The sequence below is a fragment of the Anoplolepis gracilipes genome, chromosome 10, assembly GCF_047496725.1.
Source record: "Anoplolepis gracilipes chromosome 10, ASM4749672v1, whole genome shotgun sequence".
NCBI classification, from domain to species: Eukaryota; Metazoa; Arthropoda; class Insecta; order Hymenoptera; family Formicidae; genus Anoplolepis; species Anoplolepis gracilipes.
The window spans coordinates 5,082,550-5,107,191 of NC_132979.1; the positions used below are offsets into that span (position 1 = coordinate 5,082,550).

The 24,642-nt window shown below is 34.2% G+C and overlaps 1 protein-coding gene across 5 annotated transcripts in view; it reads right to left on the reverse strand.

Annotated features, from left to right (window-relative positions):
• Positions 1-24,642, reverse strand: part of Mitf (transcription factor Mitf) — a 144,117-nt gene that overhangs the window by 87,800 nt on the left and 31,675 nt on the right. The window contains exons 1-3 of one of the 5 annotated variants that reach the window (XM_072901108.1): positions 14,339-15,268; positions 3,540-3,747; positions 1,773-2,141 (exon numbers count right to left, since the gene is read on the reverse strand). In XM_072901108.1, coding sequence (XP_072757209.1) covers positions 1,773-2,141; positions 3,540-3,747; positions 14,339-14,745 — 984 coding nt within the window. In that variant the 5' untranslated portion in view covers positions 14,746-15,268. Of the gene's footprint in view, positions 1-1,772; positions 2,142-3,539; positions 3,748-14,338; positions 15,279-23,710; positions 24,567-24,642 lie in introns of those variants that run through there. The other 4 variants (XM_072901106.1, XM_072901107.1, XM_072901105.1 and 1 more) reach the window with 4 other exon arrangements.

Here is a 24,642-nt window from a genome sequence, read left to right on the forward strand (position 1 = left end):
ATATACCGGGTATGCATGCAACGAGAAATCATACGTGTCACATATGTATAACTTGCGATGGAGAAAAGTTAAATAAATGTTGCGATAATACATGTGTATTTACGTCAAAGGTTTCATAACTCTTTTTAATGAAAGCCACGCGGATTAATCGCGACAAAAGTTTCTGCGTAAACGACAAGTTGAGAAGAACAAGACGCAAAAGTCCTTCCCGGCGCGCATTTGATGTGTCAAAGTTTGCTGATTCAAAGTTTTCCACAGAATATTATGTTGTGTGCAGGCAAAGGTTTAAAATCAGAGGACCGAATTTAGCGGTAAATTTTCTCCGTCTCCTTGATGAAGAGAGTTTAACTTTGAAAGGAGAAAGCGTGATTTCATTTTTATTTAAATATTAATATTAATATATCTAGTCCATCGCTGACTTTGCCGTTTGAAATGTAAAATCAATACTTTCGAACTTTTAATTGACCTACTATCTCATTTAAAAGTGAGCATTCTTTCATCGAAGTACAATTGAAAATATAAAATATAATAACATAGAGAAAATACTATTAAATATGCCAATATTATACTTTTATAATAAACAGGTTAAATAAAATATTCTGTAAAAAAATATTCTACATTTTAAATGAAAACGTTTTCCTTAATGGTTAACAAATACGCAGATAATCGCGATAGTTCGCCATTTGACGTTAAAAATAGCTCGTATAAAAATAATATGTTGTGCACACCGTGTGCCATGTCAGCGAAGGTTCGTAAAAAGAGAGATATGGTGCTAAATTCGTGGTGAGAATACGAAGCAAAGCCTTCCACGGACCTACTTTCGCGGTTTCCTCCTCGCGATCGTTTACGGATCTGCTTTACGACGCAAATCAGATCGATTTGCAAACCTAGAGGGCAATTAGCACCGCGTGCGTGCCACGAATCCTACTTAGATGTTGCAGCGTCATGAAACGTGCTTTCGGTATAGTGCTAAATACATACGCGGATCTCTCGCGTTTGCGGATTCTTTTAAGACGACTGCAAGAAAAGAAAAAAAAACGTTGCACCTTGTTCGACGACGTGAAACGATCGCGGAGAATCGGCAACCGGGTTAAAGAAAACCGCAAACGAGTTGTAGAGTCTCGCCAAGTCTCGAAGTTATTATTATTTTCATAGCGTGAATGCGCAAGATTATGTAAGAATCGATGATGTCGAAAGCATCCGTGATTAATTATTGAACGAGTGAGAGAGAATGAATTTATCGCGACCGGCGATGCGGGATAACCGATGGATTGCATAAGACCAGTTAGCGTCAATCGAAAACTCAATCGTACTTATTGTTAGATTGGATAAAATGAACGGGAATGACTTAGAAAAATAGCTTTCCTTGCATCTCAATGCAAATGCAACATCTCCATTAAAAAATACTCGCGCATTTTTCAACTGTAAAAGTCACTCTGACATTATCGCAACAAACACAGTGTAAAGTATAATTATAAAATTTTCCAATTGCGATTAAATTTTTATTTCACTTGAAAAATAACTATCCAATTATTTTAATTAATTTTTAACTTTTATCTCAAATCTTTTAAAAAATTCTTATTTACATAATTTAATCTTCATAACTTGTACAATTAATTTCTAAATGAGAAAAAAAAATTGAATATTTTCTCACATTAGCCGATTGAGAAACACTGCTTTGTATCGTCCATGCGATCCTTACACACACACATACATACATACATACATACACACATACACACGTACTCGTACAAACACATATACAAGCTTACCTCAGAGTTACTGGTGGCGACGCTAGACAGACCCGGGGACATGGTGCCGGTGGTGGCGGGGTCCGGGCTCACCGAGACCACCGTGGGGTTACCGGGGTGATGCGGCAGCAGCGCGGGGGCATGTGGGTACGAGGCGAGATGAGGATGCTGCGGCTTCGGGTGATGCAGCTGCGGGCCGGGTGGTGCACTTTGCACCACCATCGGGACGGGCGGTGGCCCGCCGCCCTCGCTATCGGCGCTGCCGCCGAGGACCGCATTACCACCGCCACCCTCGCCACCGCGAAATGACTCGTGCAGGTACTGGCGCACCTGGTTCTTCTGCTTCTGCACCACGTGGTAACGCGTTGGGTTCTCCAGTAGCGTACGCACCTACAGGTTTTCAAGAATTTAATAAATAGACCGCATTGTAATTGTATTGTCAACAATCAAAAATAATTAAAAGTAAAATTTAAATAAGTGAAATTAAAGACAGAAATGATTAATGCCTTGACTGGCTGTTTTTCATTTTGTTTTCATTGGTTGAGATTGATGTTTTAAAAAATATTCTAATACCATAAAAAGATATCTAAAGAGAGAAAAAATTAAACTAATATTAGTATATACTAACTCTTACTTTAAATATACTATCACATATTAGACGTGTAATATATTTAAATTAAATATTTTGGAAAAATTGATTAAAAATTCAGATACGGTTAACGTATACATATAAGCAAAAAATAAAATTAAGAATTTATTTTAAATTAGTCTATTGTAAGATTTGTAATTCTAAAAAATTTTTTTAGGATTATTGTATTTTTTGTATTAAAAAAAAAAATTAGAGTTTCTGCAATCTTCAAAATCATTCCGCATGGAAACGTTGTGTGATGAAGACATTATCATAGCTATCAGTCATTCGTGACTGCGACTATATGTATTGTGCGTGGTGCTAATTACAAAACAAACTGTGCGACTCTTAAGTCTCTACCCATGTCCTCTCTCACCATCTGACATTATTCTGATAGGTTTAACAATATAGACACGATGTATCGAATAGATGTATTAACGATATTGGAGAGAGTTTGGTTCGCCTTACTATACAGCAAACTACAAGAACCTCGAAACTATAAGGTATCGTTATCTTAACTCGTCCTCCTGTATGTATCTATATGCACAATGCTTTAAGCGACGGAAACGCAAACGATAGTAACTGGATGCTTGACCCTCCCGCTACTTGGATAACAAGATACTACCCATCGAGAAGACCATCGCGTTGGACTTTAGGTACTTCGGTATTAGTATACGAAGGCTAGCACAAACTCTAGTTTTGATACAAAACTTTACTTAAACATTAAAATACAAGAAAATTAAAAAGCCAAAATATATTCAGTATATATTACGGAAAGAAACTGTATGTTATATATTTTATAATTTATATAATTAAACAAAAAATTTCCTATAAACATAGGAAAAAGTTTCCTTAAAAATTTAGCGCTCAAAAACTCTTCTAAAATCATTTTTTAATACATTTTTTTGCAAATATCTGGCAAAGTATATACGTTTGGCGCCACCCTGTATTATATATTTATATTGTATAATTTAATTACTTGCACACGCGAAGAATACAAGTAATGACGCAATTCATAATATAATATTAGCTGGAAAAATTTATTATTCTAATAGTCTAATATATTATCTCGCACGAGGCAATCTAATATTCCATGATTTGATTCTCGTGCGCGAGCAATTTAACGTCGATCGCGTAAATCGAGCAATGGCAGCACATACTTGTAATACTTGCGGTGGCACATCCACGCCGATGGTGGGCAACGATGTAGGCGGCACCGGTCTAGGCGGTGCAGCAGCTGGCCTTTGCTGCTGCAAGCTCTGTCGGAATTCCGCTTGTCGTCTCTCCTGCTCCTGCAGCTGTTCCCGCATCAGTTGCAGTTTCAATTGCGTGCGCGACGTTGGCGTAGCTGTTTTGAATGTCGGCGGACTAAAAAAGCCACAATATTTTTTACATGTAAGATTTTATTTCGAGATTTTTATAGCCGACACACTTTTGCCATTTATATTTGCGCTAACTTGCACGCTAACATGAAAGCTAATTAAATAAGTATTCTCAAAGAAATAATTGAATTTTCATTCCTTAAAGAAAACAAAATTTTCTTTTTAAAACATTAGGGCTAACTTAATTAATTTCAGTTTAACAATTAAATTTTATACTTTTATATATATTAGCTATATCTTCACAAAAATATCACAATAAAAGATTCTTTATAAATTCAAAATGATATAAAATGTAACTTTTTTATTTAATTTCCAATTGTATTAATTACATGAAAGTAAAAATTTGATTAAAGTGATATTCTTAATATATTTTTTAATAATAAATATTTCTCAGTTTGGCAAATAAATATTTCTCAGTAAAAATAAACTTCTTAATAAAAATTCCCACAACTGTTATCGTTGTACGTAAGTCATTCGTCAAAGCAAACGATTAGCTGCGTCAAGTCGCTCGGAATAAGGCTCGATCAATTATGACGCCGCGCGTTTGTTGCCGATAAACGCGGGAATATTTAGCATTGCCAGTTGAGCGAATACGTCGAGTCCTAAGTCCGAGACAAGACCAATTAATCTCGCAACGCAAACATTATTGAATCGAACTATCTGTCCGCGACGAGAAGATGAAAAGAAATCCTGTAAAGTTAATCGGCACGATTTCCAGCAAAGTAGAAAAGTCATTAATAGACGCAATAGACATGTCATTTATAATTTGCAATGCATTGCATTACGACGAGAAACGTCAAACTGTTGACTCTTAAAAAAAATTGATGTTCAAGTCTCTAAAAACAAATATATTATATTAATTATATTGCAAATTTTTTAATGCACATTTTTAAAAATAGATACTATTCAAATGGGATAATTATTGATTAAAGTAAAACTTGACTATTGATGAAAATTTCTCATTAACATAATTGCAATATTAATTCAACAGCCATAAAATATAAGAATATTCCAAAGAAGATAAAAGATAGATCTATTATGTCAATAAACATCTCGCTGTGATGATAATGCCTCGAAGTTGATTTGTTCAAATGAATAACTAAGCAGAAACTCTCTTTATTGATGTCTCAGCCGTCCTACCAAATGATATTGGAGAATTAATGGTGCCATGATTCGGACGTAAATTCGAGTGATGATATTACCGAGTTTTGGCAGCGTTCGGCAAGATTCGCGTGATAAAGCGCGCGGAATCTCCTGAATTCACGTATAACGAAACGGCCATATAATTCAAAGTATATAATTTATTGCACATCGGAAGCCAATAAAATAAGTAAAGTTTTCTTTGAGCTTTGAAGGGACTGCGAACAAAATTTCATGAACATGTTGAAACGCGCGATCGCCTTTATTTTAACATTGTTGATTAATATAGCGCGAATATATAACATTTTTCACTCCCGCGCTATTAGCATTAAGAATAAATGTATGTCATAGATATGTCCGTTTTGCTACCGACTGAAGGACATTCCCAATTCGGGAACAAAGCCAAGATCTGGCCATAAGAAAGCCAAAATAGAGGGATTGCGCAATCGGGATCGAGCGTTAGTTCCCGAGCGTCTTTCGAAACGATCTTCCTTCTTCAATATTTCGTGTATCATATCGCGTATCCATTTTGTCTCGCACAACGAGAAATATTGTTCTTCAATCTTCATTAATCTATCAATATATTTTTATTAATCTATCGTGATCATAATAATTATCTCCACATTTTTTTTTCATTTTATTTATTATTAAAATATTGTCAGAAAAAATATATATCTGTACGTATTTGCTGAATATAAACCGTAAAATATCTAAAAACTGATCTAATTAAAAGTTCAATGACATGTTCTGCATTATATTTATTGAAATGATTTTGCATAGAAATTATTGTATTTACTTTAAATTTATAAGAAATTTAACAGACTTGTTATATGTTGTCTCGGGATAAAGATTAAAGTAAAAAACACATCGATAGCAAAACTTAGGAAATAACTGTTTAAGAAAACTAAGTGATCAAACTTTTGAATTCAAGATTCAATCTTGCAGCCAATGGAGGAACAGAAGCGATGTCACATTCACAAAGAAGGAGGCTGAATATTCGTTCAAGTCTTAAACTCAAAAGCCATCGTCTTTGTACGATTACGAAATTAAAAATTCTTCCGTTTCCAGCCGAGCGACCGTAATAAAGCTGTTACAACTTTTATAATAGTAGTACCGGCTGGTTCGTGAAAGGCGATTTAATCAGAACACCGGCTTTCCCGGAGACCATTAAAACGTCTTACGAATTTTTCTATCGTCTAAAAGAAACAGATTTGCCTCTCTCTTTCTTAACACTTTTGTTTTTAAAAGCTTTAACTTTTTCATCAAGATATTTACTAAATTTTCCTATAATATTAATAAAAAATTATGATTTAAGATTTTCATCAAAATATTACATCACGTGGTACAATATTTTAGAAAACGATGTAAACTTTATTTTTACTTGTATTATAGACATTAAAATTAAGTTTTCAATATTGAATAAGAAAACTCTTAATATAACGTTAATAAATTTGAAGAATTAATATCGCGAAAAGAGTGGCAATCAGAAATAAGAATCGGGTATTTTACTACGATGGCTGAATTCACTAGAAAAACTTGTGACCGATTAAAGAACGGAACGAAAATACTGATAGAAGATTGGAAAAGTTTCCGATGAAAAATTTTCTGCGGGTAAGGTCAAAGTTGAAATGGAATTGGGTAGTTTTATTCTTTTCTGATAAAATCGTTGTATCGATATTTGATGGAAAAACCGAACGCCGGCGAGCTTGATAATGTGTACCTTTGATTTTGGGCTGTTTGTATTGTTTCAACGCTATAACATTAAATTTTATTCACTCATTACGCCATTAATTAAGGAATTTAATATCGTTCCTAAACAAAATTTACCATTAAAAATCGATATAACCTCTTGTTAAGACTGAATTAAAAATTAGTAGTTCCACTTAGTAGAAATTTAATTATCTTAAAATCTCATCGCGGGAAAAGTTTCGTAGTTGCAGAGATCGATTATAATTTGTTCGGTAAAATTTTATTATCACATAATTGACGAAGTTTAATAATAAATGTCAAATATTTTTATCGATCGATTTCATAATTAATATCTGTTATTTAATTATATTTCGATCTCACATATTCTACTAATAATTATAACCAGTCATCTTGAAACTGATAATAATAGCAATAATAGCAATCTGTGTATGGTAATTGGAAGTTTGCATAAATTTACACATTGTTAAATATTGTTTAATATTACATTGTATATTATCGCCCTCGTTATCGCCCAGCTAGTGCAATCGCATCGATTTCAAATACGTTCGCGAAAGGTTTTCGGCGGCAAAAGCTTGGCTTTTTATAAACAGCCGATAGATCGAAGGTGACCACGGCGCACTCGTATATTTCTTCTCGACGATATTGGATATTGGACGGTCGAAAATAATTTTCGACGTTACATTGGATACCATTAATTCTCCAAGGTCACGTACGAGTCCGCTCGCGCAATACCTGCCCGAGTTTCTCGCTCCATACTATGTATCCTACTTTTTGCCAGCAGACTTTTATACATGTCCTGCTTAGCAGAAGTGAAGTTAGAAGAATGAGGGGAAAGGGTGCGATCGTAATACTGAATTTAGTGCTTATATAAAGAGCGACGGAAAATCGCTTATGGCAGCTTCATGCAAATGTGCGCGAACTCTGTCTCTGGGTCTCCTTCTTACTCACTGTCTTTCTATATGCAGTGTTCAAGAAAGGATTTTCTCGCAAAAGATTCCTCGAGAGAATCAACGGCAAATTAAAAAAAAAAAAAAAAAAACATGTGCTTCACATATAAAGAAAATTAATTACAAGTATTCAATTAATTAATAAAAAATGTGTTAACAAATAAAATTATTTAAAAATTAAGAATAGAGTTATTTTAACTAAAAATTATTGTTGATTAATTATATACATAAAATCTGTATTATAACGTGTAAAAAATAATTTATAACACGCGAGAATTATTACAATTATTACTTAATTATTATTTTAATATTAGAAATTATAACTGTTGTAGTTAATAAAAATATGTATGATTCTATTGGAGAGAGAAAGAGTGAGAGGGAAGAGAGGGAAAAGAGGGAGAGCTTTATGCTAATGATATGTATATAATCCTTTTAGATATTAATATTTTTCCATAATTATTTATTTTTTTAATATCAAGCGCACTTTTTCGCGTTTCACTAAAGGAATATACCACTAAAAATCCGCGAACAAGGATCGCTGAGCAGATATTACAGGATGTGGAAGGTAGATGGTATTAAATGTCATTAGTCTCGAAGAAAATCGGTGTAGCTCACCGTCGCCAAAGTTTTATCTTCATCCCCGCGAAATGAATTAAGTGAGAAAATATAGCCGCACTCTCCTCCGTGAGACGGTCGATATAAATCGCGATAATATGGAAAGCAGCTTCTTTGTCAGATTAATGTACATACACTCTCGACTAAGACGTTGGCTTCGGTCGAACGGGGCTGTACGTGCACAGAATTTCATCGTCGAAGCGGAGATTATCGTTGCGGGTGGGTTCTCGATCGTGAAATTCGAACAGCCATTTACTCCGATATTCGATATTCCAGCGTGAGAAAATTAATCTTAACGAGTGAATTTATAGCGAGACCAAACTACAATAAATAAGATAAGGTAGTGTATACATAAATATACATATGTTTCCGATATATATTCTCATAAGATATAGAAAACAATTCTCTTGTCAACATTTTACTTTAAAAAAAAAAAAAGGAATTATTTTTCGATATTTATAAATAATGTATATCGATTTATTAAGAATTTTTATTACTTACAAAGCAAGAGCACACAAGACTCAATAAATATTTAAATTTCAAGTAAAGACTTTCAGTCTGTAAAGTTCTCTATAGAATTGAAATGTACGATATAAAGATGAGATAAAAACTGTTGTAAAATACATTTGGTGTCATATTAAATGCTACGCCACCCTCGCAAATGCAAATTCTCATAGCTCTGCTCAAGTTCTCCTTGCGTAGAATTTAATAACAGATCGGCGAATGACCCCGCATCCGCGAAACAAACTGGCTAGAAATAAATTCCTCCTTTGCCTCGTGTTCTTCAACGTCGCTAACACCAACTACAAAAGTTTCGTGGGGGTTTATGAAAAGCTCGAAAATATCGACTGATAATAACAATCATAATCGTAATAAGCAGGCAGCGGAAAACGATTTACCTTCAACAGAGGAACGATTCAACGGAGAAAACTTGCCGGGAAAACTTCATCGAGTTTAACGGAAACGAGGCGAAGGAGAGAAAAGAAGACGGGGACAAAAGAGAAAAACAAAAAAAATAAGGCCAAGAGAAAAGATAACGAGACGGAAATATGATGTTAAGGTACGAGTGGCCCTTTGAAATATTATGCGACCAATATCTTGCCAGCAGACGTAGTTCCAATTTGCGACTTACATCAATATGTCATTCACGTAAGCCGTTTTTCCTCGCAATCTTGTCTTTTATCGCACGCGTTCATTTTTCTCGGCGCATATTGTGAACCATCACACATATTGTTTGTGCTCCAAATAATATCATATAGAAACTTGGAATACGATACAAAAATAGGGAAAGAACAACATCAAACAATACAAAAAAAACAATCCATGTTTGATAGCAAGATATATGGCGTCCCAGATTTATCAAAACAGTCCTACAGATGAATCTTTTGAAAATAAAAGATTGATATCGAATTTTATATTGCAAATATTTCCATTAATTTCGAGTATCAAAAATACTTTTTGGTTGGAAATATCCTGTATAAAAATATGAAATAAAATAAAGCTTGATGAAAAAGATGTAAGAAATATAAAAGACGAAATGTGAAAGTAGAAGCTAAAAGTATAACTTACAATTAACAATGTTGAAAAGTGAAGAAATTTTCCATACCGACCAGAATTATACGGTGCACTTGATTAATCCACAGTAACGAAGCTTTCTAACAAAGTGCACTTAAGTCGCTACGCCTTGCTAAATGATCACTACCTTTCCTGTTATAGCATTACAAATTCTCCACCGTTAATCACAATCCGCTCAAGCGAAAAGATCGCGTGGAATATTTTGCGTCGATGGAGTGTCGCATTAATTCGAGCAGGGAACTTTTAATTGTTGAAGCGAATGAAGAAGTAACGATTATTACAACATTTTTTCTCTATTGCATATAAAAGAAAGCTTATCGCGAAATTCTCTACAGCTACAAAATATTATAATTTAACACAATTGAACAAAGGATACAATATGTATTTATGTATATAATATTTCTTTTTTATTTCTGCGAATTATCTCTTTCCTCGATTATATTTTTTTAATATATTTAAAATATAAAATTATGTTAATTAATACCACATGGTTTCTATTAAGATTTCATATATTATGTAATATTATTTTGAATTAATTTAATTTAGATTAATATTTACATATTTTGAAGCCTATAGAAATCGAATGCCGATCGAAATCGAGATGCTCTACCAACGCCAGAGAATCAGGTCCGTTAAGCTTGGAATTCTCGCGCAAGATTACGCTTTCGCAAGCTCCTCGGTGCGGAGGGTAAACGCGGAGTTTGCTGGGCGGAAAATTACGCAAGTTGACCGTACGGAATCTCAACCATAATCTTCAGCGCGTACGTGCATATATACGTGCGGTGGCTGTGAATCGTGCCAGACGATCGGGCGATACGGATTCGGGTTATGCAAATGCGAGAACCGAAGAGAAAGAGAAGGAGGAGAGGGAGAGCGAAAGAGAGATGGAGATCGGCCGATACGTTACAAAGCGCGGAGGCGACGTTACCGTTACCGTTACCATTCTCGCTTACCGTAGCGGAACCGGGGGAAGGTAATCGAAAGCCCCTGGACGAAAATCAGGAACAAGGTCGTGCGAACGGCGAACCAGCACGTGTGCGTGCGAGCGAGCGCGAGCGCGAGCGCGCACGCGCTCGCGCGACGTAATTAGCCCGTGCGACAAAGCGATTTAGCGAGAAATTATTCGCGATACGGTCTCGGAGTAACATTTACGGCGCAAGGATGGCCGTCGGGCACGAATTGTGTAATTTAATCGCGTATGAATTATACACACACCAAGATCGGTTAATTCTCTGTGAGATATATATCGTATGGTTATATATCGAGATTGGCCACTTTCCTAAATAGAAACGGTTTTCTTCTGAAATTATTTGTTTGTACCGCTATTAGTGTGCGAAATCATATGATGAACCATTATTACAGCAAAAGTAGATTAATCATAGCAGTTGTAAACAGAAATTTGCAGAGTCATAAAACCACGACTATCGCTGGTGATAAATGCGCGTGAGTTAAAAGCACCAATTTTCCAAACGAAAATGAGTATATATTGTCGGAATGTATGATATGTAATATGTATAAAACAAAACTGGCCATGGAGTATAATGGCATAATTTTATCAAATTGAAAAATAATAACATTAAACACCAAAAATTCGTTTTAAAATTTGTTAATTTATAATTTAACTTGTTTTTACTTTATTCTATAAAATTTTTATATTTATTATTTATTATTTATTTTTATATTTATATTTATTTTATATTATTGAGAAGTAATAAAATTAAACACCAAAAATTCGTTTTAATTTGTTAATTTATAATTTAACTTGTTTTTACTTTATTCTATAAAATTTTTATATTTATTATTTATTTTTATATTTATATTTATTTTATATTATTTCAAATTTTCTACTTCCACCAATAAATCTAAAAGGTTCTTCCCTTGTATTTCTGTCTATTGTATTTTTAGAATATTTGATTGCGAGAGAGCAGGAGCTAAAAATAATAATCTGTTGTGCTAAAAATAGCCAAATTAGAGTCATATCTAAAGTTATATTTATTTAAAATTCGTAAAGTCATTGTCTCGCTAGTTATATGTTACATCACTACATAAAAGAGATTTAAAACATATGTTCCGACTCCAAGCAAAACCATGATTCATTTTCGGAATGTCGAAGGACGCATTTCGGTCTGGATTCGATCCAAACGTCAATGTCAGTGCGAAACGTATGTACGAGAAAAAAATCATACCAACATGGATCCCCGATGTTTATATTAGCCTTTATTAGATGAGTGCATTTTTGCGCGTGTTACCTCGTATTAATGCGACACGACCGGAAGCAAAGAATATCTGATAATTTGTGCGCACCAAGTACAGCATATACGCGCGCGATGAATCGCACCGTCGCGTCGCGTTTCCTGCTTTTATCCGAAAGAAAAAAAAACACTAGCTAATTTATACGCAGCTATTATTGGGAATTATGTTCCTGTAACTTCCATATTCATTTTCAGCTTCTATCCAACGGCAACGGCGCTCGTAATTTTCCTCCTGCGCTCTTTTCCTCAATAGCCGCCAACGTCGTTCCGCCGGCTATTATAACGCCGAAATTGTTTGAATATTTATGACGCGTGTACGCAATTGAATGAAACTGTGTTACGCGATGTATTTTACACACACCAATAATCGACGGAGAAATGACAGGCGTTTGTACCGGGAAGAACAGATGCGGTTAAATTCAGATAATTTCATCGTGCGATGTTTATGTTTGTGTTATGACAAGCTCGATTAAATGTAACACGCGTGCTAAATTTAACATCGGACCATTGAGCCACGATAGAAGTTTTGGATCGATGATCGGTGAGGCGAAATTTTCGAGAGAATACCGCATAACAACATTTACTCTGTATAGTAATGTCATAATTAAATGCTTTGTAATTATTTCGCTTTAACTAGTGATTTTCTACATATTATAAACATAAGAACAAAACGCGGAAATTAAATATATTTGTTGAGTTCACTATTTTTTATCTATTTATTTATTTCAAAGTATTAAATATATTTTATATCAAAAAAAGATCAAGAATATATTTAGTATTTTACAATAAAATAAAATATGTCTATTAATTTACATACAAAATTACTATTTATATCAAATATATGCGTATGTACAATAATGTCAGATAAACATGTGTTGATATACTTTATCGCAAACAATAAGAATGTTGATGCTGAAATATAACGTTAACATTTATCGTTAATACTAGGAAATGATTTAAGATTCGGTGAGTTTAACGGATGGCTGTGTTCCACGAGCAGATTATGATGGAAGTTTTCGCAAGACGTCAACAAGTGACGAGATTATGCAATATATTCGAAGGCCTGATCGCAATTTGCATGGCGCTTCGATGAACTTCGCGAACGGATACGAATACAGATACTCGCGTCGTTGCATCCGCTGGTTGCTTACAAGCAAAGTGAGTCTACGAGTCGAGACGGGCAGACGAGTGATTCGCGTTTAGTGAGGAGTTGCGACAAGGACGTTTAAATTTGGACGTAGTGTTTACGACCGACGTGTAGACGACGTACGCGACCATCAAATGCAGCGCGCTTGAAACAGGAAGACTAGTGTTCCTCGTCTCGAGACGGGGGAGACTCAATACACGGCGATCAACTGCCAATGGATTATAAACCGAGGAATAACAGTGATGTAAACGCGATAAACCGACGGAGAACGAACTGAACGACGGAGTGATTTGCTGACATAATACTCCCGGGATTGGTTTTCTTGTAAAACAAATATGTATATAATGTATAGAAATCTATTTGTATTTTTAACAAAAAAATTCTCTCATCACGCTGTATTTTTTCAATCTTAAAATAAAAAATTTTTATCTTACATTTGTATGTTTGATTAACAGTCTTTGAAAGTTTTATTATTGGGCAATATTAAAATAAATATAATTAAAAATAGAACTGAAATTTTCATGTCTTATTAATTCTTAAGATAATAATCAATAATAATAAACACATAGATTCATATTCTGAACTCACATTTATCGCTAAATGAGTGTCTTTAAATGTGTTTTTATACATGCGTTTGTATATACAAGGGTATATATTTAGCGATAAATGTGAGAATATGAGCCTTAGTAACCAGAATTTTATTACATTTTTACATAATCAACACGTAAAATATTATTTATTCACGCACATGCAACTGTCAAAATAGCTGTACTATTTTTAATTTCTATAGAATTAGTCAGACAGTCACGGTTATATAGAGAAGTATGACGATGCAAGAATTCGTAACCAACATTCCAAATTACATCATTTACAGACGAAGAAAAGATAAGCAAGAACAAATGGTCATAAGTCATAAAGTCGTTATAATTGCGTCTATATATATACATATATATATATATATATATATATATATATATATATATATATATATTATGTACATCTCATCAATATAAAAAAATATTGACACGTGCTCTTAATAACTGTCTAAATTTAAATTCTCAACATGAGGCAATATGAGGCAACCCAAATGCGTAGGAAACGGGTTAAAATTAACGCTAAACAGTATAATTGTATAAAATGCGCACATATAACATCAGACACTAAGGAGTTAATTCTCGATCGGTGCAGTACCAGCCTTGCAGTCGCGTGGCACGCAAAGGTCGTGCCACGGTGGAATGGCTGTCGGACGCGACAGCTGGGTCGAGTGTCCCGTCGACGATCGACGGGTCCATCTCAAGGATCATCCGCAGATCCTCGTCGATGCCGATGTGGACACGTACCCGTTGCTGCTCGTCGTCGACGGGTGAGCGCGTGGCATCCGAGACGGTACGGTCGTGCGGTAAAGACGATGTCGCGAAATGCGACGTGGCTCGCGCCGGCGGCGACGGCGGCGGCACCGACGCCGACGTCGACGGCACCGACGTCGACGTCGTCGACGGCCGCCGTATCACGATGTCGTTGATGCGATCTAGTCGCGACACCAGCTCCTCGAATTCGACGATCTGTCGCGCGGTATCGAACACACCACCGCCTTGCATCGCACGTTTCCGCGCGCGCGCGCGCGCGATCAGCCGGCCCGGGGCGTCGCGACGCTACTACTAAAACCGGATCAGCATCGCCAACGACAACGACGAATGATGACGATAACGATGACGACGATGACGACGGCGACGATGGCGGCGACGATAAAGAGAAGCGCCAGGTATAACGAATAGATACTCTAAACGCGGATCCTGCCGTTCTTCTCCTCCTCCTCTTCTGCGAAAGATAGACAGCTGACGCTTGTCTATTTCTCTCACTCCCCCCAAGCGCGTATTTATTTTCATTTCAACTCGATGTCACGATCCAACTTGGCACTTCTGAAAACCTTCGCGAGACACACGTTTCTCTTTCCTAAACAACCGTTTACGATCGTTGATCCTCGACACGTGGATTCATAGAAAAATATCGCGCTGTGCTAAATCGATTTATGAAATTGAATTAAAAATTGGATATTTAAAAAAAAGTTTATATCCTAAAATTAAGACTTTAACGCATATAATAATATAAAAAAATTTAAGACTGTCAATTATCAATAATAATAAATCAATCATAACTAATCGCAAACTTTATACATATACATATATATATTGATAGATGTGCTATATGATTATGTCAATATTATTCTATAAAGTTTAAAAATAGTACAGTTTTATTTTTATGCGCGAATTAAGTAGTAGATTTAAAAGAAAATATTTAAATAAATAAAATATGTAAATTTTTAAATAGAATAGTAGAGAGAATTTCATATAAAAGATAATATATTAAAATATAAATATTAATATATATATTTTTTAATTTAATTTTACACTGTTCTCTAATATAATTTAAAATGTATTTTAAAAATTACAGACACACACACACACACACACACAAGAGAAAATATGATACTGTAGTGTAGAGATACAGCTAAGTAGCAACTGCATATAGATTAAAGTATCGCGTACTGTACTATATATTATTTTGAAATTAGATACGTGCAAGGAAATATCGTAAAGTGACACGATTCTTATGTTGATTTATTTGCATCATTCGCTTGATTGCGAATCAAGGGACTCACCGACCTATACATTACTTATCTTCGCCAACGGATGAAATATGTGTCATTTTCCTCCCTCAACATGGTAATACATGCTGTTCACGCTCGCACATGTCATGTTGAAATTTATTATTACTCGCATGTCTTGCTTGGCTAACTCTATTTAACGATGCTCCGTCTAGATTATAACTATGACCGCAAAGATACCGCGGTGAAAAAAAACTTAAACTCTGATTAACGATATTCATATAACTAATCTTTTTTCTTCCAATATTTATTCTAATTAAACTCTGTAAAATTTCAAAATTAAATATATAACTTTATATTTCCTTATGAACGGTATATTTTAAACATTTAAAAAATAAAATAAAATTATGGATAAATTAGTTATTGATATTGGCATTAATAGAATTATTCCTTTTCTTCGATAATGATTAAAAAATATATACACACACACACACACACACACACACACACATACACATACATTTATATGTATTTTATTATTCGCGCGTGTATTTGTCACACCAATTTATTACATCTAACAATAAGTCATGTCTATTTGGTCAAGAGACATCTAAACTAACTCTACGAAACTCTCGACAAAGAGACTACCCTGTGCATACACAGGTGCACGATACGTCTTGCATCACGTACCACGGCTCATCCGTTCGAAGATGCGTTACGTAACGTACACGACGAAGAGCAGCTGCCGGCGAACGTGTACGATCGCGCACGGCAAATAGCTTGAAAAATAAAAAAAAAAAAAAATAAAAAGCGAAAAAGAAAGGCGCAAAAAAAGCATCGTCACGTCGTGACCGAGGAAACTGGTATCGCGTTTTCGCGAGCGCCGTGGCGGCGGCGACGAGCGCACTTATCGGAATTTCCAGTCATTGCACCGACTAATGCGAGTATCGAGCCGGCTCGTGCCGGATTCGTGGCAGCCGTTCTCATCCGTCTGCCACGAGAAAGAGAGACAAAGAGAAAGAGAGAAACTATTCAGTATCATCGACATTATCTGGCGAAGTTCGCTGGCTTTAGTCGGTCCAGCTTGGAATTGCGTCTTGCAGAAAGGAACGTATAATGTTATCCACCATAGATATATCTCGCATTCTCTCATAGGAAAAATTGTGATAAAGTGCCATTATTCCTACATTTACACATATCCGCATTCGTGAGAATGAGTCAAGGGAATCACCGACATGTTTGTTGATTATTATACATTAATTTTATTAATATTGATATTATCTCAAAATTTATTCTCAGAAAAAGAAATAAGGATTATTAACATATTTGCCTTATACATATATCATGAGGAGAAATTCATTATTGATATGCTATAGTATTATTATTCATACTATTAATTGCGCCCTCATTATTATTATTATTATTATTATAATTATTGCAATTATTATACAATGAAACTAATTAATGTCCGCATATGTATAACGTCGAAAACGGAAGAACTTCAAGTTCTCGCATTACATGATAAAAATGGAATGTGTTTCTTTAAAAAGGAATCATCCAACTTATCGAAATCTTTATCGCGCTTGTTGATGACGCATAACATTCGCAGTACTCATTGCCTCAATTGTTTGTAATATGGAGTTAAGGCTGCAAATAATTAGCTCAAATTATATACGAGATCGACAATATTGTGTCAATGATACGGACATTAAATTAAAAATAAATAGAAAGAAACATGAAATTCTAAATTAGATTAACAAAGGTCGTTATCTATTTTTTTTCACAAAAAAGATCGAAGGCTGAAAAAATTATGACTAAACAATGTGCGCAAATTATTTCATGTCCTTGCGAGCTAAAGCACTTATGGCGAAATCACGACTTGACAATAAACGTGACAAATCCTTGACAAATAGGAAAAAAACCGGCGCCAGTTTCTATTGCGCACAGAAAAAAGTCACAATTATAAAATACATCATATGATACTTTCGATAAAACGTGTTCGAAAAGATAAAATTTAACAAGAAACGTCCGTAAAATTCGGATAAAAGAACAGCATCCTGGCGATGTCACGGCTGGAAAATCTAGACGTTATCATACAGTTTGAACACTCTCGAAAATACCGGAAGTCGCAGCGTCTTCCGGTACGAAGGTTAATTTGCCTCGAAAATTATGCGTAGGAAACTAAAGTGGCGTACGGAAAATATATTCCTGCTTTTGCCTTTAAAACTGCGAGACAGATTTAAGACATAGCAATTTCTCCGCGTCGGTAACTAAAAATACGCTATTTTAAATGGTTGAATCTCTTATAGAGGAAGCGTCTAATATATATTTTCTATTTTAAAACTCTATGAAAAATATTATTGCTGAAACATATTAATTCTTTCACTTAATTTTATAAAATAATAAAAATAAAATATTTTAAATAACAAAAATATTAAAAGTTTTAATCATAATAAAATTAAGATAAAAATAAATGAAATTGTTCGCATGCAGAATTAATGATTTTTCTTGACCTTCTAGTTGTGTTCCTATAACTAAGTAATTAAAGAAAAATTATTGTAGTTGAAATAATTTCGTTAAAATCTGCAGACTACATAAAAATTAGAAGTTTGTTAAATGAAAATAAAGTAAAGAAAATAAACTAGAAGTAAAGAATTTAAATAGATTCTGACAGGAGTCGGACGAATGTGAGGTCGATAGTCAGACCTTGACGCGTATTCATGCTTTTAACATTAAAAACAACTATTTTATGCAGAGATATATATATGTCTTTGCATATATATAGCTACATTATATGTATATTGAATAGTTACTGCGTACAAATTATCAATCAACCATTTAAATTCGTTTCAAGAAAGTTTATAAATTTTATTAAAAAATTATAATTTGTGACTTTTTCCCTAAGATACGTGATATTGTAGAATTTAAGAAATTATTAAGGAAATTGAGATCTAATTAAACTGTCACTAATAAAAAGTGAAAATGTTAATTTTTGTGATGCTTCCTGCATACATGTCAACTAATTTCACATTCAGTCCTAGAATAAATATGATTCATTACGTTTACATTTTGAATCGCGTTAAATCACGAAACATTTTTCAAGGTCTATACTAATGATATCTAGTGATCAATCACAGTAAACTAAACTATGTCTTTCTGTACAAAAACTATTTAACCTCGCATCATGACTGCAAAATCTATTGTATAAATAAATGTTTCGAATAAAAGAGTATATAATTGAAAAAAAGAAAGAGAGACAAAATCAATGAAACTGACTTGCCGGTTTAAAATAATAAGAAGCCCTCTATGTCATAATATAAAAAAAAACAAAATAATTTTTCTTTTATTTCGTTTTCTTTTCAAAATTCAAAAAAAGTATAACTTGTCGCTTAAAGATTATAATTTCCCTTTTTTTTGTACACATTGGATATTCATGCAATATACAATATTTAAAAAATAAAGTAAAAATATATACATTTATCTTCGTGCAAAGTTCGACTCAAAGCGAACAGAGATCGTTTGCCAATCGTATTTAAGTAATACTTCGCTCTCTACTTCCGCTGATTGCCTTTATCAAAGAGATCGTTGATCTTTCGTTGAAACTCCTTCCTCAATATAAACTTGAAAACACTACAACAATAGTTGTAGGTCAATTCAATGTGGATGAAATAACAAACAAAATTCGAAAATGATATAATTCGATTTCTGAAACGACTTCTTATCAACGCCTTCTTCATCTTTCTCCTTTTTCTCTCTCTCATTCTCTCTCTCTCCCTCTCTCTCTCTCTCTCTCTCTCTCTCTCTCAATTTTCTCTCTTGCTTCCTTTTTTGCCTTTTCATCTTATTTAATTGCTTTATATTGCAACGTAATCTTTTCGTTTGATTGTATTTCCTCCAACGATAAAGCATTCACAACTAAATTAGATTAGATTAGATAGATAGACCATTGATCTCACGATGCATCACAACAATAAAACTTGTTAATGATAAATTAGATGTGCACCTCTCTAATTGTCGAAAAATTATTGATAACGATTATCTACTTCTCAATATTATAGCCGAAAATCGTTATTATTTGTTCGCATGTGTGTGTTTGCGTATGTGATAAACACATTACTATTGCTCGTTAACGTGCTATCTGAAGACAATCGTCCGCGTCACGTATTGTAGATATGTACTGTAAATATGTATTGTCATATCATAGATAACAGAAGATCAACGTTATAAGCGAAACGATAAACAAATTTTGATCACTAAAACTTTTTCGTGATTAGGACAAATATTAATACGGTTATAATTAACAAATTTCTAAAATTATAGCTATTTATATTTGATGATAAAATTGTACAATTAGGACTCTTTTCCGTATGAAAAATGATTCATATTAATAATATGAAATAGATATACTAAATATGGTTACTCTTCCTATCTCTCTTTCTCTTTCTCTCTCTCTCTCTCTTTTCATTTGAAAGTCAATAACATAACAAAACTAAAATTTTATTCGATTCATGTCAATCAATAAAAACGCGACAGAAATATAATAATAATAATATATTTTTCAGTGAGAAATTTCAAAGATCTAAATACAATATTCCTTAAGTGTTCATTCGCCGCTGCATCTATTATACGTGCACTTGAAATTTTAGCTTAGGCTCATGTTGCCTTCTCCACGGGTATCAATTAACGCCCGGTGGATGAAACTGATTAGAACGCAAGAACTTTGGGGAGCAATTCGAGCACACCAGGAAACTCTTGGAGAAAGTTGATATTCGCGGTGTGCGCTCATCTTCTCGTTTGGAATTCGCGGATCACTGGTACCCGAGAGAATCTAATACGAGTTAAGATGCATAGACCATTCATCAAAGATAAGCGCGTGTTTTCTTGAGAGATCGCGATTACTAATCACGATCGCTTGGCACTGTCATTGCTCACAATTTAGCGAACGCGAACGAGCCTTTATATATGTTGTCTCGTTGATAGATTCATGACTAATGACATGCCCCTTTTATGCCATTTAAAAGGGGCTTGGTTATAAGATACAGAGTCCATTTTATTCAATGTAAATAGCAAAATCATTCAAACTTATCGAAACATTCTGTATAATTTTTTCTTATCTTATTTTATATTTATATTTTTTTGGGCGAATGTAGATTTTTATTATTTAATTTTATTTTTAATTTAGAGAATAATTTTTTTTTAATTTTGCTAAAGATCTAAATAACAAAAATACTACACTTTTCTTTCTTATAATCACGACACGTTTTGATTCTTGTTAAAACAGGACATGTGGTTTGATTGGATTTGATTCGATTTTGCAGTCAAAATTGGAATTGAAACTTCTTTTATTTTTTATCCTTCCTGTATGTACGCGAAAATATAGGACACGATATGTGGTTCTCACTTCAATCGATGAGATACTACTTCCGAGCACCGGACACTGAAAAAAATCTCTCTTTTTTTTTTTTTAATAAATTTGAAATTGGTGCATGTATTTTTCAAATATCATCCATAAGAATTCATTAGTATTCATTTCTTTCAATCCTACATAAATCAGATGAGATGAAAAAGCTATAAATAGTAAATATAAGTCTCATGCTTTTTAATAAACACGTAAAAATTACATATTGTTTTATTTATTTATTATATAGAATATATGCGTATATTGATAGCTTGATAGCGAATAGCGCACTTATCATATCACTTTTTTTCTTAACGATTTAATTTTCATTTTTTTATTTCACTCTTTAAAGAATAGTTAATCAAAAGTAACAGCTAGTTAGTATATATAAGAAAATATTGATTATATTAAATAATAATAATGATAAACGATATATTTCGGGAAAGGTAATATCGCGAAATTAATTCAATCAAAGATCCAAACAAAGACAAATAATTATTATATTCATTATTACCAAGATTGTGAAAAGTTAGCTAATAAATTACACAATTTATTGTAATGATAAATCATTTTTTTTAGATTTCTTGCAGAAAATTTCCTATATCCTAGTATTCCTGTATTCTGAATTTTGAATTTCTTATTAGATAATTTATTTCGTTTTAAACAAAAATATGCATATATGTATTGAAGAGTCATAATTCACGGAAGACAAAAGAATGTTTAGCAATCCCTAAATTACAAATAATCAAAAAAGATAATTGATTTAAAAATGTTGTGTGCCAATCTTTATTTAATAATAATAAAAATAAAAAATAAAAATATAAGAATAAAAAATATATATAATAGAAAAATATAATATAAGAATAAAAAAATCAGAATATTTAAAAAGCTTAAAATATATTGTATTTATATCCATAAAGAAACTGTATGTGTGTATGTGTAATTATATATGTGTGAGTTAAACAAAATTAGACACATATCTATATATTTTATAAAATAAATTGGTAAAGCTAACTTTTATGAATTATCGATACACACGCACGAATTCCTATATTTAATGTGCGTATCGCAAGTACATACACACACCATTATCACATGCATACACCATCAAAAATTCTATCTTCCAAAATTTATCATATCAGTGACGCAACGTGCTATAAAAGATGTGTATCTTCTCCATGCTAAATATACAAATACTGATATTCTTTAAGCTCTCGATTCAAAAATTTATATTAACATCTTATGAAGTTTTATTGATCTCTCTTTCTAATATCTCATTTTTTTATAACAATATCATTCTTCTTGAATAACGAATATAATATTTATTTTTCTTTTATCTCTCTTTTTTCAAAAATTTATTCAACTTTCTCTCTCTCTCTCTTTTTCTTCGTCTCTCTTTCTCATTAATTAAATTGTAATCAAACTATTTTTTGTAGAAGACATATGCAATTAATATCATCCTAATATAATCACTAAGTTAAAGACATGTGGTTCTATACAAACGTGTGAGTATGTGTTTAAAACCCAATCTTATCGCCATTCAATATTACAACAATCAGAACATCGCACCCGTATAGATAACGTTATTGTATTAGTGATAATGATCGAGTTTGATGTATTACGCTGTGTTTGTTATGTCCTACGTAATATAATTATTTCTTTTGATTTTAATTATTAATTACTTTATTATTTGTATAAAATAATATAATCTATAAAATTTAAAATACAGATTTATTTAATTCTTCGTATTAATATTATAAATTTAGAATGTATTTTGGAGACGCAAAATAAAAGATTCAATTTTTAACTAAATTATTTATATAATATGGATATAATATGAATTAAGATATTTTTAATAAAATTTTTCTCTTTCTCTCTCCCTCTCCCTCCCTCCCTCTCTCCCTCCCTCTCTCTCTCTCTCTCTCTCTCTCTCTCTCTCTCTCTTTCTCTCTCTCTCTCTCTCTCGCATATCATGTCATGTTGTCTAGATACAAATAAATTTATATACCATATTAGTCACATTAAAAATAAATTATTACGCATTAAAGATTAAAGTTTCCTGAAACTCATAATGACACAGTGAAATTTCTATCTTTTCCATTTCTTTGTAATCGTTTGCACAATGCAGTTGGCGATATCTCGTATTTTTTAATAAAAGCGTACATGTACTCCCACACGAACCGCAAAACTGGAGTTATCTGCCTCCTTTTGTTTGAACATCGGCACACACATTCCGCATAATTGTCGTGTCATAAATGAAATTTACGTGTCCAATAATTATGATTAATGTAATACAAGTAATTTATATTCCCTCCGTTTCTCGTTAACCGCATCATCTCTCCAACATTACATTGTGAATGTTAATATTAATTGCTAAATCTTTCCATGTTAATTAATATTAACAATATTAATAGATCTATGGATTAATTTCATTATCATTTGTTATCGTAACAACGTCAACGTCAATTAAACAAAATACTCCGCATTATCTCGTACATATCAGCGTGTTTGATTAAGGGACATTTTTTTTTAAGATATCGACAGCGCCGAGATCACGTACCTGCCGGTGTCAGGCGCGCGGCTTTTCAGCTCGTAGTACATCAGATCCCTGGTGGACGTCGACAGAAGGGACAGGGCCTGTTCGAATTCGTCGTCGTAATCCCCGACGATGGCATGGTGGTGGACGGTCGGGTCGGCGATGCCGAGCGCGGTTGTCAGGTCGAAACCCATGTCAACTCCGGACTCGTCCATCGTCACGGCGCTTCAAACGTGCCGCGCGCGGTCGCGTGCGCGACGAATCACGGCGGACCGGGCCGAACGCGCGCGTTTGAAAGTTTCGTAAAGCGGACGCGTAAGACGCAATGCGCCGCGAAAGATAACGATAACGAGAAACGCGTGAAATGGGAGATAACGAACGAAAAGAGCAATGGAAAAAACGAAGCTCCCTCTCTCTCTTTCCCCCTTTCTACCGTAGGAGATCGCGAATAAATGGGATTACTGGGAAGGCTTTTTATGGGAGGGGAAGGAGGATTATGGGAGATGGATCGTCACGGCGCACGTCTCTGATGGATCACGAGCACCGCGAGGAGACTCCCATTTTGCGGAAGTGTCAAGAATTTTCGCGCGACTTGTCGGCGTTCGCGAGTACGGCCGCGCGTGCACGCGTGCGCGGGCCCGTGACGTTCCTTCTCGGCTGCGACGCGCGTTCCATCGCCCCTTCGCGCGCGTTTCCTCTCCGCGATTTATCTCGGCACTACTGGCGGCGACAACGACGATGCAACGACGATGCGGCGAGTACGTTTCACGAGAAGATGCGCGCGAACCAGAGTACTGGCAGCGCGACCAGACGAGACGAGATGAGACTAGACGAAACGAGACGAGACGAAACGAGACGAGACGAGACGAGACGAGACGAGACGAGACGAACGTGACGCGCGCGTGTATCGGTACTACGCGACCGCCCGTCCGCCGGGACCGCCGCCGCCGCCAGGA